Below are 13779 nucleotides of genomic sequence, written 5' to 3' on the forward strand. Positions count from 1 at the left end.
TGAGGGTTTGGCATGTTATTAGCTTTCGGGAAGGCACAGATGAGTTGTTTGCAGTTGATTGGCGATTGTTAGAATTGGAGGAACCCTCGAAGCACAATTTGCAAAGCTCAAATAAAAATTTGTAATTCGTCACTGAGACTGCTTTTGGTTTTGGGCTTCATATCATGCGCTTGAATGAGTTAGATTTCGTTAAGTACATAGTTTGGGTATTAAGTTTCAGTAACTCGGCCCTATTTTGTAAGTCAATTAATCAAAGAACTCCAATTCCAAACGGCTTTGCTGCTTTTTCTCTCTGGGGGTGCTGTTCCTTCCTTGTCCAATTTCCTTCACGTAAAAGGTATCAATCGTTTTTCTTCTCAATAAAGCAAATTTGAAGTAGCAGTCATTCTATTAAGAATAAAAATTTTATTGATTTTATTTGAAATTACAGCACTTTTAATTAGTATACCAAGCCACATGACAATTGAACTTCCAGTTTCTGTTGATAATCTAATGTTTATATGATATGCATTGGACATGTTCGAAGAAATGCCTCATCTAACTAAAAGTAATAATCTGCTTAGCTTTAGTTGGATAATTCAGTTCAATTGAATTTATTCAAGTTTGGATGAACCCTGTGGGATTTTGGTTCATAATCCCGAAAAACATTTTGAAGCTGCAGTAGAATTTAGATTGTTTTGGATATGATTTGAATGAATATAATCTCGTCAAAAACAACAAATCAAGAACGAAGAGTGTAAACTAGCTGTTAAGACTGTTTTCTTGAACTTCAACCAAATGCATTTACTTAAATGTTAGGTTCTTGATCTATTGAAAGACAGCATGGGGCCGAGATGGAAAGGAAGGGCCTCGGAAGCAAAAGCTCTGGCAGATCCCATGTCCAAAATCATCTCAGATTTACATTCTTCTCTAGTCCAGTCAGAAGCTCATGCAGTGCTCGCTGGGTATAGCGCGCTTCTAGCTGTGGAAGCAGAACAAACCGAGCTTCTCAACCGTGCATGTTTTGGCCGACCTATTGTTACAGCTGAAAAGGATAAGCAATGGTATCAACTAGGTATGGAAGAAGGTTTTTATTTATGCCATTCGTTAAAATGCCTTAAGATTGTTGGTGAAGATAATTCTACGAAGAATGATGACGAGCTATGGCAGTACATGAAAGCGAAGAAGGAAACATTTCCTTTACTTTACAAGGCTTATTCACATCTACGAAAGAAAAATTGGGTTGTGAGGTCAGGATCACAGTATGGCGTGGACTTTGTTGCCTACCGTCATCATCCATCTCTGGTTCATTCTGAGTATGCTGTGCTTGTTTTAGCAGAAGGTGAAGATGGTGAAAATGGACGGTTAAGGGTGTGGTCGGATATTCATTGCACAGTTCGACTTTGTGGAGGTGTTGCAAAAACACTGTTGATTCTCACCATCAATAAAAATGGCCAGGGTACTGCCACTCCTTCATGTTTGGAGCAGTATGCTGTTGAAGAAAGAACAATCTCGAGATGGAGTCCAGAACAGTGCCGAGAGGATCCAGCAACAGTTGCAAATGGAATCAAATAAGAAGGATCTTGATTTTAGTTTTGGATGCTCCATCTGTATTTTATTTTATTTTATTTTTTCTTGATGAAATGGAAGCTTTGGTCTCTTTCGTATTATTTTTTTATGGAAGGGAAGCTTTTTCCAGGTCTATTCAATTTCTTTTATCATCTAAAATCATTCTCTTGCCTTAGAATGACTTTTACATTGCCCCTGTTCCAGCTGCCCCGCTCTCCTTTCAGGTCTTGTAATTGGAATTTGACATGGGGAGCGAAGAAGGGGACGGGATGGGATGTCTGTTTCCAGAAGGATTGAAGTTTGTACTCTTCTGATGCATGATGCTACAATTTTAGTTAAATGGAATCTAAATGTGGGTTGGCCACGTGTGTTGAGCAGCCTGAACACATAAACGGATTCCTTTTTTTCATAATTATTAAGGAAAATGAACTTGCATAACCTGCTTCTGTCACAGCCTAGCAGGAGTATCCAAGATTCTTGTCTTGTATATGAAAGTCTGAAAAAATAATATTGTTTGCGAGGAAGACAAAATGGCCGGTCGGTTGATAAACTGTAGTTTTGTCAGTTGTGCGAGACATGGGCAGAGCACAACGCTCCAACAACCAAAATCTGGTTTCCTCGTCTTTCTTTACACATTTCTGGAGTTTAATGCACATGCATGATGTGGATTATGATGTCACATTGAGCAACTCGTCTCGTGTTCTTAATCTGATTCTTTATTGGCAATCATGTTCTCTTATCTTGGGTTTGACTAGATACTTGTGCTAGTTCCAGTTTTGATGTCCCCTTGTGAGGTTGAAACTTGGAATTTGCAAACGGACGCCTAAGACTAACTTAACTAAATATGGTGTTTACGGACGACCATTAGTCCGAACCATTTGTTTCTTTTCCCAAAACATTGATCGCATACAAGAATCTTTCCTTTTGATAAGAATTCGCGTAAGTAGTTCTAAGTTGAAATTTGTAGCCGTCCCTTACTGGTTCTTGCAAATCTTCAAATAGAATGAGGCACTGCATTTGTTTATCCCAACACATTTCTTGGTTAAAAAACATTTGTGATTTCAGATCTGCAGCATTCCATCTTTGATCAGTTGTCTAAATCCAGGATTTGTTTTTATTGGGTTCCTTTTTTCCTGCTTGATCAATATGCACCACCACACATGTACATTTCAGTATAAAATAAAATTCATTCTCCAATCCACTAGTCTTGATACTTAATAGTGTCTTTTGCTATTTCCAAATGGAAGATTGACAAAAGAGAGAGTACATTGTGAACACAACATATACAGCCAACGTTTTATTAAAACCAAAAATTTGAGTTCCCTTATCTGAACAAACCAGTCCTAACGGAATGCCGAAACCTTAAAATAAATTACAAAACTTAGCAAACTAACCTTCCATGTCTTGCACTTTTTTGTTAAAACTGAATCCTACTAGGTCGTGATTTTGTCATCCTAGCTTCACCGTAGGGTTCATCATTATCAATACGACGATTATTCCTAAAAGCTGCACATCCAATCACATAGAAAATCACCAGGATTATCAACACGACAATGTTGATCACTGAGACCTTCCTCCAGCTCTTCTTGAGGCTGGCCAGAACACCAGCTTTGCATGAGTCGCATTGATAGCATAATTGCTCTTGATCGTTACTCCACCTTGTGCAGTCAGGGTTGCTTCCCACCAGCCCCCCTCCAGGGTTCCATAAAGTCTCATTCTCATAGACAAAGCCACACTCTGCTGGGGGTTTGCAGCAACCGGACTGCAGGTATCATACAGGAAAATTAATATCAAAGGTATTATCTACTGAAGATATTGCATTTGTAGATAAATTAAATTGTTCGAATTGGAATAGTTCTGAGTATCTCTTCTGGTGGAAGATGATAAAAGCAAAGCACACAGTTTCCATGAGAACTTTACTGTTGGAACTGGATGTCTGGATCTGTATACATATCTTGAACTTCACTTTTGCTGTGTCATACAAAGGATCTAGATCTTTTATGTTGGGAAATGACATGTTATAAAATATATCGGAAATTTAAAATCGGAAAGGTCTACTTGAGAATCGAAAGATGAGGTTTTCAGATTCTTACTTCGATGCAAATTGTTGATGGTATGATTCCTATAACCTAGTTATGCACAGCAGGCCACGTCATGGTAAAAATGTTGCCTATTCATTACTACATAATAGTTTATAGTTGCAATATAGGAAGACAACGACTGATAACAAATATAAGTTAGGAAAGAAAACATGACGCAATAGATTAAGCTTACCATTTACATAACTTATTTCAATAATAGCCACTAGATCCCTTGTTATATTCAAGGTAAATTGAAATTTCTTTGAAGAATGTCAACAATTACCACCACTGGTTAAGATTTGGTACCTTGTCCAAGTCACTTGCTAGCTAAAGTATGCAGCGAAATAACGGCTAAAAACGTTTGGTACCGGAGAAAATCAATTTCTAAAGATAAGATATCTAACTTTTATCTTCAGATTCTTTTTCTAGCAAACCGACGGAAAATGGAAAAGCAAACAGGATATTCCGCTCAAAACAAAAACACCACTGTTTTGATAAAAGCAAAAGAAAAGCCACCCGACACTTTCAAATAATTGGCCAAGAGAACATTCTGTTACTAGTTATTTTGGGGCCATCTAGTAAAATAAGAAAGGGGCTACTACTGTTACAGTATTACTATGCATGATATTTTGTTTGCCAACCCCAAATAATTAACGGCAAGACCGCAAGAAAGCAAAAGAGATTTTCTTAGATTGCAAAATAAAGGAACGACTCCGTTTAGGTTTCTAGACCACAATCATATAATTTCTTTTTCTAAAATAACAATTTTGCCTATTGTTAGGCTATTGATGGTTTGGTTATGGGAACACAATTATTGGGCCTTGAGGAACTTGGCTAATTAGGCCACCGCCCTTTGTGGTCCACTGGCGTTTTATAATGATCAAGAACCAATATTATATGTAATTAATTGTCTTATTATTAAATTCCACAAAATATCATCATATGGCTAAAAGACAAATCAGGGGGTGGATTAAGTTTGAAATATTATCAAATAACTCCCAACCAGAACTCGCCGCATATACTGGATCTACATCAACCTTCGAGCAAAGTGTGTGATTCACTTCCTTAGATAGTCAGATAAATTAATAAATCCCATTTCCTCCTTAACCTTTACCTTTTTCAAACACTAAGCCACTATTAGGAACATCTAAAAGTAACACAAAATTTTGAAATCTAAACACCAAGGCCGCTTAAGGGTTTAGTTCTCAGTCGTGCTACTTTAAAAATAAAATATAAAAAAAAAAAAAGTTTTGAAGAAAGATTTCAAGCTAATTATACCATAACTAACCAAAAGATTGACAAGAAAAAATCATCATTAGAGAAGTTTGTACCCAAATACCCAGGAAAAAAAAATAAGGCCATCCTGTAGTAAATGCTCGTGAAACAAGAAAGCAGAAACAAATGAAGCAAAAAAATGGAAATAGAATCAAAAAATTAAAAAAATATGTGAATAAAGCATATATACCTGAACAGGGTTAAGCTTCCTGAGAGAAAACATATCAGCAGTTTCAGGGGCACCATTAATAACTCTGCGCATCTTGGGACAAACTTTAGAATCTCTAATACAAGAACTGATCTTCCCCCAGTAGCTGTCATCAGTTACCCGGTCCTTCAGCCAACCGGAATAGTCCTCCAAATGATACTCCGAGTAAGCCCGGTCCATCACAGGCCGGCCCGACCCTTTGTCCGTCACCGCATAGGCAAAGATAATGAACCCGATGAGGGCAGCAATGATAAAGAACATGACAAATAGATAAAACCGCATGAGGTGCGTGTTGCGGTAACAGGCGCCGGCGAAACCTGCCAGGGAGACGACCATGATGGAGACTCCGATGACGATCAACGGCCACTGCAGAAACTTGAGACAGTCGGTGTTGTTGGCTCTGCTGCTTAGCCATATGCCCCCTCCGATAATTGGTATTGACAATAAAAATGTGAAGAAGTTTAGCAGGCCTATCAAGTGATTGCTATTTCTCATTTTCCTTTTTTTTTTTTTTTGGATGTTTTTTGGTTATGGGTTCTTGAGTTTCTTCTTCTTTAAGCTGATGTATAAACAAACAAAATAATATACATAGAACTTGCTTTTGGAAGCCTGACAAGTACAGAGAGATGCAGGTGGCAGGTGGGGTGGTCAGGTGTACAAAGAGCTTGTTTTCTTATATATATTGGGAAAGAACAGTAAATCAATGAAATGACCCAAATGCCCCTAACCGTGTATAGGTGGCGTGGTTTCATAGGTTGATTTGTCCGGATACACTGCAGGTTTTGGTTTATCACTTTATCCGGAATAGTACAGAAAGTCAAGTAATTATTGCGTAACTCAGGGGTTTATTAGGATAGCTTAAAATCTGCATTCAATTCAAATGAGATTTACGCAAGAAATCACCTAGCTTTGGCCTGCCCATGTGGCATCCACCAGGTGCATAGCAAAAACACTCTATTCTACCTATCATCAAGTTAAGAGTACAGTAGCCACTGAAGTTTGGCCGAAGCGATCGGCTGCTGCCCTCACAAGCGTGAGGTAGCGGTTCAAGTTTTTATAAAAATATTATAAAAATTAAATATTTATATTTTTTTTTTTATAAAATACGAATAAAATAAGAATATTTTTTTATGAAAATTATTTATCTATACATCTATTTTATAAAATTTAATATAATAATATAAAATTTAATTATATATATTTAATTATAAATATCAGTATAATATATGTTATAATAACAATTATAAATATATATATATATATATATAATTTAATAATTTAATAAATAATCAATATTTAAAATAAAGTTAAGAGTACAATATTAATTACAAAAATTGAGATACAAAATTTATTTTTGAATTGATGTTGATGTGATTGCAGCTTATAGTAGTACTGAGAAATGACATGTGTTTGGTTCATATTATGTACCTTATCTTTTTTTTTTGTTTTCATCCCACATGGTTATTTTCCAAAATGCATAGCGTGTTTCATTTTCTGAGCTATAAAGAAAAGAAAATATCACTAGCATCAGTACATTTTACTATGAAATTATAAACTACGACTTTGCAATTTTCTCTTAAAATTATTATACGGTCAGATACTCCCTCTGAAAAACAAAAGAATGATTTGCAAATAACTCCTCTAAATTCTTTGAACTGAGCACGTGTCACACAAATATATAATCGAAATGGGTTTTATTTTTATTATTATTATTATTATTAAGGAGAGATAGTGAAGTTTTGAATTGTTTGCTTGTCTTGAAGGATATGGGTGTTGAGTAAGGTGATGGAGTAAAGCAATAGATAATAATCCCATTCTATTATTACAAGTTAGTGTCGCAGAGAAATTACCAGTCTTCTTCCGTATTATTCGCAGTTTGAATTTATCCGTCTCTTCTGGCACGTGCTGGATACTTTAAGATTGGAGTCACCTTGTAATAAATTCGAAGTGCTTCCTCTGATTTTGGCTTTTAAATTGGTGGGTGCTTGGATATTTATGAAGTTGCTTTCTTTTACCAATACCTTCAGCTAGTACCCAAAATTGTTAGGTTTTGACTCATCTGCTCACTGTGCTAATAAGAATTAATAATCATTAACACTCTTTTTTTTTTTTCTTTTTTTGCTTTTTTGGCCATGCATATAAAGACGTATTAACATTAAAAATAATAATTTAAAAGATGGGGGCGTCTGGTTCATTATTAAAAAATTGTGCGAATTTTAATTCAAAAAAAAAATTGTGGGAATTCTTTTTATAATAATTTGTTTATACTATCTTATAATCCGAAGGTTTAAGTGGCCAAATAATAAAGTTACTTTATATGTTGATATTGTTGTTGTTGTTTTTTATCAATTATGTAACACAACGCATGTGACACGTATGAGACTAATGATATTTTTTTTTTCCAGAAATTTCTTCGTACAACATCATTCCGAGACAATGAAAGGTACCCCCATTGACATCGAAACGTTTGTCCTATTAAATATTATCCAATAAATTTGATGATGTAGATTGACTTTAATGTATTCATTTAACCAAAAAAAAAAAGTGTAGATATCATTTAAAAAATAAATATAATCTATACAGAAAAAAGGTCCAAAATAAAAATTATGGGCTTAATTGATGGGAGCCCAACTGACCCATTCTTTATGGTCCCTGCCTCCTGATTCCCAGCAACCTTTAACATGGCGGGGCCGCTCATTATTCTTTAAAATATTATTCATTACGATATTTCCCTTTTTTTTTTTTAAACTGCTTTGAAGGAGAAATTATTGAATAACTCTAATGTATTATAATTAATTTATGTATGTATGATATGTATAGTTGAATTTAATATAATCACCATTCGCATGATGATTTTTTAAAATAAATTCACACATATCATAATAACATTTTCTTATTATATGACTGACATGATACATATAATGTATTTTAGAATTTCTCGTTTTGAAAGAGGGTTGGGGTGGAATAAATTAATACTTATTATTCTAAGAAAAAGATCAAAGAAAACTGAGTGATGATACAACCACAAATTCTTGTACAAACTGATGTGGCATTAATTCATTGGTTAAATAGAAATATAAAATAATATAAATAAATCATGTAGGTCAAGAGATATTTAATTCAACTAATGAATTAACGCCACATCAGTTTGTACAAAAATTTGTGACTATATCATTACTCAAGAAAACAAGCTAAATATTGTGAATAATTTTTTCACCCATACAAGACACTGACTACAACTAAGAGTAAACTTAGTCAAAGCATCAGCTGCCAATTTTAAATTTTTTAAAATTATATTTTCAAAATTAAATTATCCCATTCAAAAATAAGTGGAGATAAAAATCGTTGGATTATTAATTTGAATGCTTGGTGCATACTTTTTAATTGTGTTCAGTACATACCGAGCTCGGTTGTCATATATTGTATGCATTTAAATTCTCGGTGAACTTCTGAATTTAAAGTTATTATATTGTAGTAAAAAAATTGCATTAATACAACATGTGAAAGTATTCAAATAAATTTAAGTGAATATGGGATGGAAATTATTCGAATGAGAAAATATTAGATGTTGTTATTAAAACGATACCTTTTGGACAGACTTCTGTTGGTAAATTGTGCAGTTCAAATATTTTACTATATTTCCTTTACCCACACGTAGGGGTTTTCTTTTTTTGAATTTAAGTTTTTTTTTTTTAACATTTATTTATTTTTAGTTATTTGTTTTCTAACTTATCACTCATTAGTAGATAATTTTATCTTAATAAAAGAAGTAAAAATAGTCTACTTTTATTTGAAATTTAAATGAAAAGTTATAATTTTAAATTTAAAAAATACTCTTTACAATTCATATATTTTCAATATATGATAAATTTAGTATTTTCATATTATCCTTGAAGTTATTTTTTTAACTACTTTAAATTTTTATTTACATGGTAACATTAACACAACCAAAATATATAACGAATCCGATTGTATCAATTGTGATAAATAAAAACTAAAACATCAGTGTTGATTTTATAATGAAAGTTGATATTATAATTAAATCTTTTATTATAAGATTAAATTAAGAAACAATGATAGTATCATATTTTCAATTCTAAGAAACAATGATAGTATCATATTTTCAATTCTATCAAACTTATCAACTTGCAAAATTTCTAAATTATGAAAAATAAAGGTATGTGCCACATAAAAAAATATATATATATCCAACCATTATAATTTAAAATTTTCTATTTAGATATTAAAAAATAAAAAATAAATACATTATTATTAAAAAATAAAAAATAAATACATTATTCAGGTATTCATTTAAATTTATTTAAATTTCAGTTAAATTCGTATCTAACGTACTTTTTAAAAACATAAATCTGAAAATATATTAATAAAAAAGAGTTTTTTTTTTAATAAATCTAAAAATAGTTTTGAGAAAAAAGTTTTGATGTGATATTTTGAATCGAAACAGTGCACTTCGATAATCCGTGAACTGGTGGATCCCATTTATAACACGTGGCGAATACATAACGGATCTACTTTGTAAAGTTGTCGGTGCTGTGAGATTTTGATTTCCACTGTCTGCGGCCAAAGTCAAACTGAAATTGAAAAAAATATATATTTCTTTAAATTGGTTAATTAATAAATCTAAAATTATTCTTGTGCCTTTTACAAAGCTACGACTTGCTTAAAAATTGATACTTGAAGCTTTGTATATGTTGATCTGGTAAAAATGTGTCTCAGAAGTTTCATGGCTGTACGAGCGTCTTTTTTTTTAAAAAAAAAACAATGAATTTTATAAATATCCAACATAAAATAATGATTAAATACATAGAATTATCAAAGTTAATTCTTGGCCACTCTCATTTCCTTTCTTAATTAAAAAAAAAAAATAGGTGCAAGTGGGCATTTATCCTATTTGTGAGGATACAAACTAGGATATGCTATAAGAGAATTGATTTAAGTGGTGTTGATAGATATCTAATGTAAATATCAATAACATCTATAAAACGTATCAATAATTCAAAAAATAAAATAAAATAAAGTGAACTAGAAAAATGAAATGACTGAAATTTGAATTAAAATATTATGTGTGTGTATATATATATATGGGAGAAATCTTGGGATCAATAATATATTTTTATCAGTTCTATTGCATTTGTGATGAAGTTATGATAATTAATCATGAGTAGTCAACTTAATAACCTTACATTCTAAATTCAACCATAGTGTAACGAGTTCACCGTATGTACCATACTATCGTCATTTAGACCTTAACATATATCAAATTTTGTTGAACACCTTATTACAAGAAACAACTTAATATTTTATTCTTTGGTATTCTTATCTTATTCTATTATTTAATCCAGCATCCCTTATAATTAAGGTGTGTTGCCAATGTTGACAACCGGGGAAGAAGAGGAAAAGAAAAATAAAAGTCGAAAAGAACAAGTGCCAAATGAAATTTAACGAAGGATTTAGATAGAAAATATTTATAAATAAAAATCAGTACAAGGTTCTCAATAAAATTTAACATTTGTTAAGGCATAAAAGGACAAAAGTTATGATACGTTCTAATGACTTTTAAATTAACCACTGTGTTCCCATGTCCTGCCAATTATCGAAGCACATGTAGCACGCACCACAGGCTACCGATCGTCCAGGATTTAGGCATCAATTGCGATTTGCACAATCGCTATTCGCTACCTTACGCATCAAGTATCATGGGCGGCCATGACCACTGACCACACATTTATTGTCCCATTGCTTCTTTCCACATTTTTTTTCTTCTATCTTTCGTGCAAACGCTTGACTTGATTTTTTTAATCAAGTTATATTCATTTCCAATTTAAGTAAAACGTAGGTTTTCATGAAACTCAAATCTAAAATCCCGTGTAAATAATTTAAATTGACTTTAATAATATGAAACTTTATGTTGGATTACTTTAAAGTGTATGTAACAACGGTTGCCCACAATTACAAGACTACGTAAAATGCTTCGATATCAAACAAAAAATTTTCACGTGGGCATTTTATTTAAGAAATATAATAGGTGTCGTAATTCGATTTAGGTTAATTATTAGTTAAATTATCGATGGTTGTATTGCTTCTTAGTATAATTCTATGTTTTCCATATCACCGGCAAATAAATGAAAATGCTCGTGGTTCCATCGGAATTGAGTTTAATTTAATTTTTTTTTATAAAGGAAATCTATTAATTGTTCGGTTATTAATCACAATTTCCGAATTTCAGTAGGGAAAAAAAATAAAAATTGTATTAAAAAAAAAGGTGCCAATCAGTCCCCGCATTTCACGGGATGGTTCATGAATTGAAAGGCCTGTCACTTTTGTAAACCTGGAAGAGTGTGTAGAGAAATTGACTTCGGGTATAATTTGGAAAGGAAGTGGGCTCAGTGATGGGCCATTTATAGCCATGCTAACAATGGGCGATCTAAAGGCCGTGTGGAAACAATTAAAATTATTAGGCAACTATTTGGAAAATTTAAAAAAAAAGAAGTGCAATAATAACCAATGGAAGGCGTGTTACATTTGAATGGGCAAGGTTTTTGTGACAGTGTCACTAAGTTGTTTGCCGTGGGACGATTTTAGACTTTTATTATTTGAGTCTTTTTTTTTTCCCTATTTTAATTAGTGTCAAAATTTTATTTGAAGTAGTTTATTTTTCAACTCATAGAGTACGGATCGAAATCATGTCAATTTTCGAATCTAAGGGTATACATGCATTGAATTGATGGAGGACTCTAATGGTGGTGCATCCATGTTTCGATGATTTGGTGCGAGTTATCAATTGCTTGGGTTGAGGGCTAATCAAGAGACTTGCTGGGATAATCTAGATGGGTTGTTACGTTGTTGAGTTTTTGTTGTGTTTTTAGTTGGTACTTAGTGTTGTGTCATGGTATATTGTGTCAATTTTATATTATTTTTTCCTTCCCCAATTGAGAAAAGGGTTTTATCTGCATTAGTTGATGTAAGTAGCAGTCTGTAAAATTCCTCCCGATGGTAACTAAGTAGGTTTAATTAGTGAAGTCATTTTTTCTCTTTCGGCTTGTAATTACATTTATTATTAGAAGTTGATGATCATATATTTATACCCCTGTGGCATTTTATAGTTGGGCTATTTTTGGTCCTTAATGGAAGGTAAGCTTTCTTTTAAAAAAATATAATTGTGATTTAGTTTTTTATCTGAGTTAATTTAGAAAGTAATTTACTCTTATCATTATTAATTTAATTCATTTATTCAATAAAAATTCTTCTTTTATAATTCTCATAGCATTATTAAAAATTTATTAAGTCGTTTGAATTAAAATAGAGATTTATTCAAACAATTCACGTTTGTTGCATTAATTAGTACAAAACAATTCTCTATAAATTGTACAACTTTCTCAACCACCGACATCCATTCCCATCTAATCCACCACTAAAAAAAGAAAAAAACTAAAAAAAATCTCAAATAAATTACCTAAACACATACCTAATTAGACACTAATGAAAATAGAAAATTAGACTAAAATTAAAAAAAAAAAAGTCTAAGATCTTTTAAAATTGTCTTACATCATTGCTCAGATTAAAATTAGGGCAACGCCTATGTTACATTTGCTGCAACAAACAGCCGGTCAATATGGGCCGTTGGATTTGTAATTTTTCAAATCCAACGGATGTGAAGAAATTTAACACAGAATGAGGTACATGTGCAATGGTCAAACGATTATTATAAAGAAAATATGGGCAACCTCCCGAAACGGTTCTGGAAAATTGCAGTTAACGGGGTAATGGGTAATGAAATTGATGGAGGGAGAAGGAAAGTGATGAGCGCATATTTTGGGTATGAAAAATAGAACAAGGAAAAATGAGAGTAATCAGGGTTTGAAAGAGGGGAAAATAACAGTAGCACCAAAGGATATTATAAGCTTCCGCTTTCAATTTTGCAGGTTCACTTAAATTTGGAAACCTAACAAATTGCTGCTCACCAAAACCGAAGCTAGAGTCGTCCGAATATCACTGAAAAAGGTAAAATTTGAAACCTCATCTTCGCAAGTTGTCTTGACTAAATAATTTCACACACATGATTCATTGTTATGGCTGGTTCCTTATTATTTTAATGCATTTATTTAGAAAACTCCCAAAATCGACCCTAACGAAAGTCAGAGTGAAGCGAATCAAAAGTTGGCGTGAACCGCATGGTTTAAGGCTAAAGAAACAAATTAACAATTTTTGAAAATCTTCATAGTTTCTCAAACTGCATGTCCTCCTCATTTTAATAATCAGTAATAACATACAGACCTAGAAATAATCTCTTATTTTTCTCAGCCTCTAATCAATGAATTCCAATATAAAATTTTGAATATTTCATTGATTATGTTAGAGAAGGGAGATGTTGCTTTCTTCAATAAACGGAGCAAGAGAAAAATGGATTCCAGAAGTTTGACAGCCACATTTCAATCGGGATGGAAAAAAAATTAAATTTCAAATTTTAATTTTGTTTTTGAAATTTTAATTAATATGCCACTAATATTCAACCGGCTATTCTAAGGAATGAGTCCTTAACTTTACTTTTAACACTTTTTGCAACTGGCTCCAACCGGTTTCAACATGTTTTCAGTGTCGATCCTTGCCGCCACGTGTTGCTCTTACGTGGGTCAATTGGTCGCGTCG

General features: G+C 32.5%; 2 protein-coding genes across 4 annotated transcripts; one reads left to right on the forward strand and one right to left on the reverse strand.

Annotated features, from left to right (window-relative positions):
* Positions 1 to 129: 129 nt before the first annotated feature.
* Positions 130 to 2123, forward strand: LOC18035270 (tRNA-splicing endonuclease subunit Sen2-1). Of its 3 annotated transcripts, none has more exons than XM_006424590.2 (2): positions 130 to 337; positions 822 to 2123. In XM_006424590.2, the coding sequence occupies exons 1-2, from the start codon at positions 165 to 167 to the stop codon at positions 1552 to 1554; spliced, it is 906 nt and encodes a 301-aa protein (XP_006424653.2). In that variant the 5' UTR covers positions 130 to 164; the 3' UTR covers positions 1555 to 2123. The 3 variants fall into 3 exon arrangements, with proteins under 3 accessions (XP_006424653.2, XP_024034693.1, XP_024034694.1); XM_024178925.1 differs by having other exon boundaries at positions 254 to 337; positions 799 to 2123; XM_024178926.1 differs by having other exon boundaries at positions 276 to 337; positions 818 to 2123.
* Positions 2124 to 2723: 600 nt separating this feature from the next.
* LOC18033745 (tetraspanin-3) lies at positions 2724 to 5752 on the reverse strand. Its single transcript, XM_006424591.2, has 2 exons — positions 5095 to 5752; positions 2724 to 3310 (listed from the first exon to the last, which is right to left on the reverse strand). Exons 1-2 carry the CDS (start codon positions 5605 to 5607, stop codon positions 2966 to 2968), a joined length of 858 nt encoding a protein of 285 aa, XP_006424654.1. The 5' UTR covers positions 5608 to 5752; the 3' UTR covers positions 2724 to 2965.
* Between the last annotated feature and the right edge of the window lie 8027 nt (positions 5753 to 13779).

The sequence above is a fragment of the Citrus clementina genome, unplaced genomic scaffold, assembly GCF_000493195.1.
Source record: "Citrus clementina cultivar Clemenules unplaced genomic scaffold, Citrus_clementina_v1.0 scaffold_8, whole genome shotgun sequence".
Taxonomy (NCBI): Eukaryota; Viridiplantae; Streptophyta; class Magnoliopsida; order Sapindales; family Rutaceae; genus Citrus; species Citrus x clementina.

What these genes read in the sequence shown, in the direction of transcription:
- LOC18035270 (XM_006424590.2), top strand. Translation starts at nt 165, where the DNA reads ATGCGCTTGAATGAGTTAGATTTCGTTAAGTACATAGTTTGGGTATTA. An exon ending in CAATTTCCTTCACGTAAAAG is followed by an intron (nt 338 to 821) that starts GTATCAATCGTT and finishes ATTGAAAGACAG; the next exon opens with CATGGGGCCGAGATGGAAAG.
- LOC18033745 (XM_006424591.2), bottom strand. Translation starts at nt 5,607, where the DNA reads ATGAGAAATAGCAATCACTTGATAGGCCTGCTAAACTTCTTCACATTT. An exon ending in GGAAGCTTAACCCTGTTCAG is followed by an intron (nt 3,311 to 5,094) that starts GTATATATGCTT and finishes TGATACCTGCAG; the next exon opens with TCCGGTTGCTGCAAACCCCC.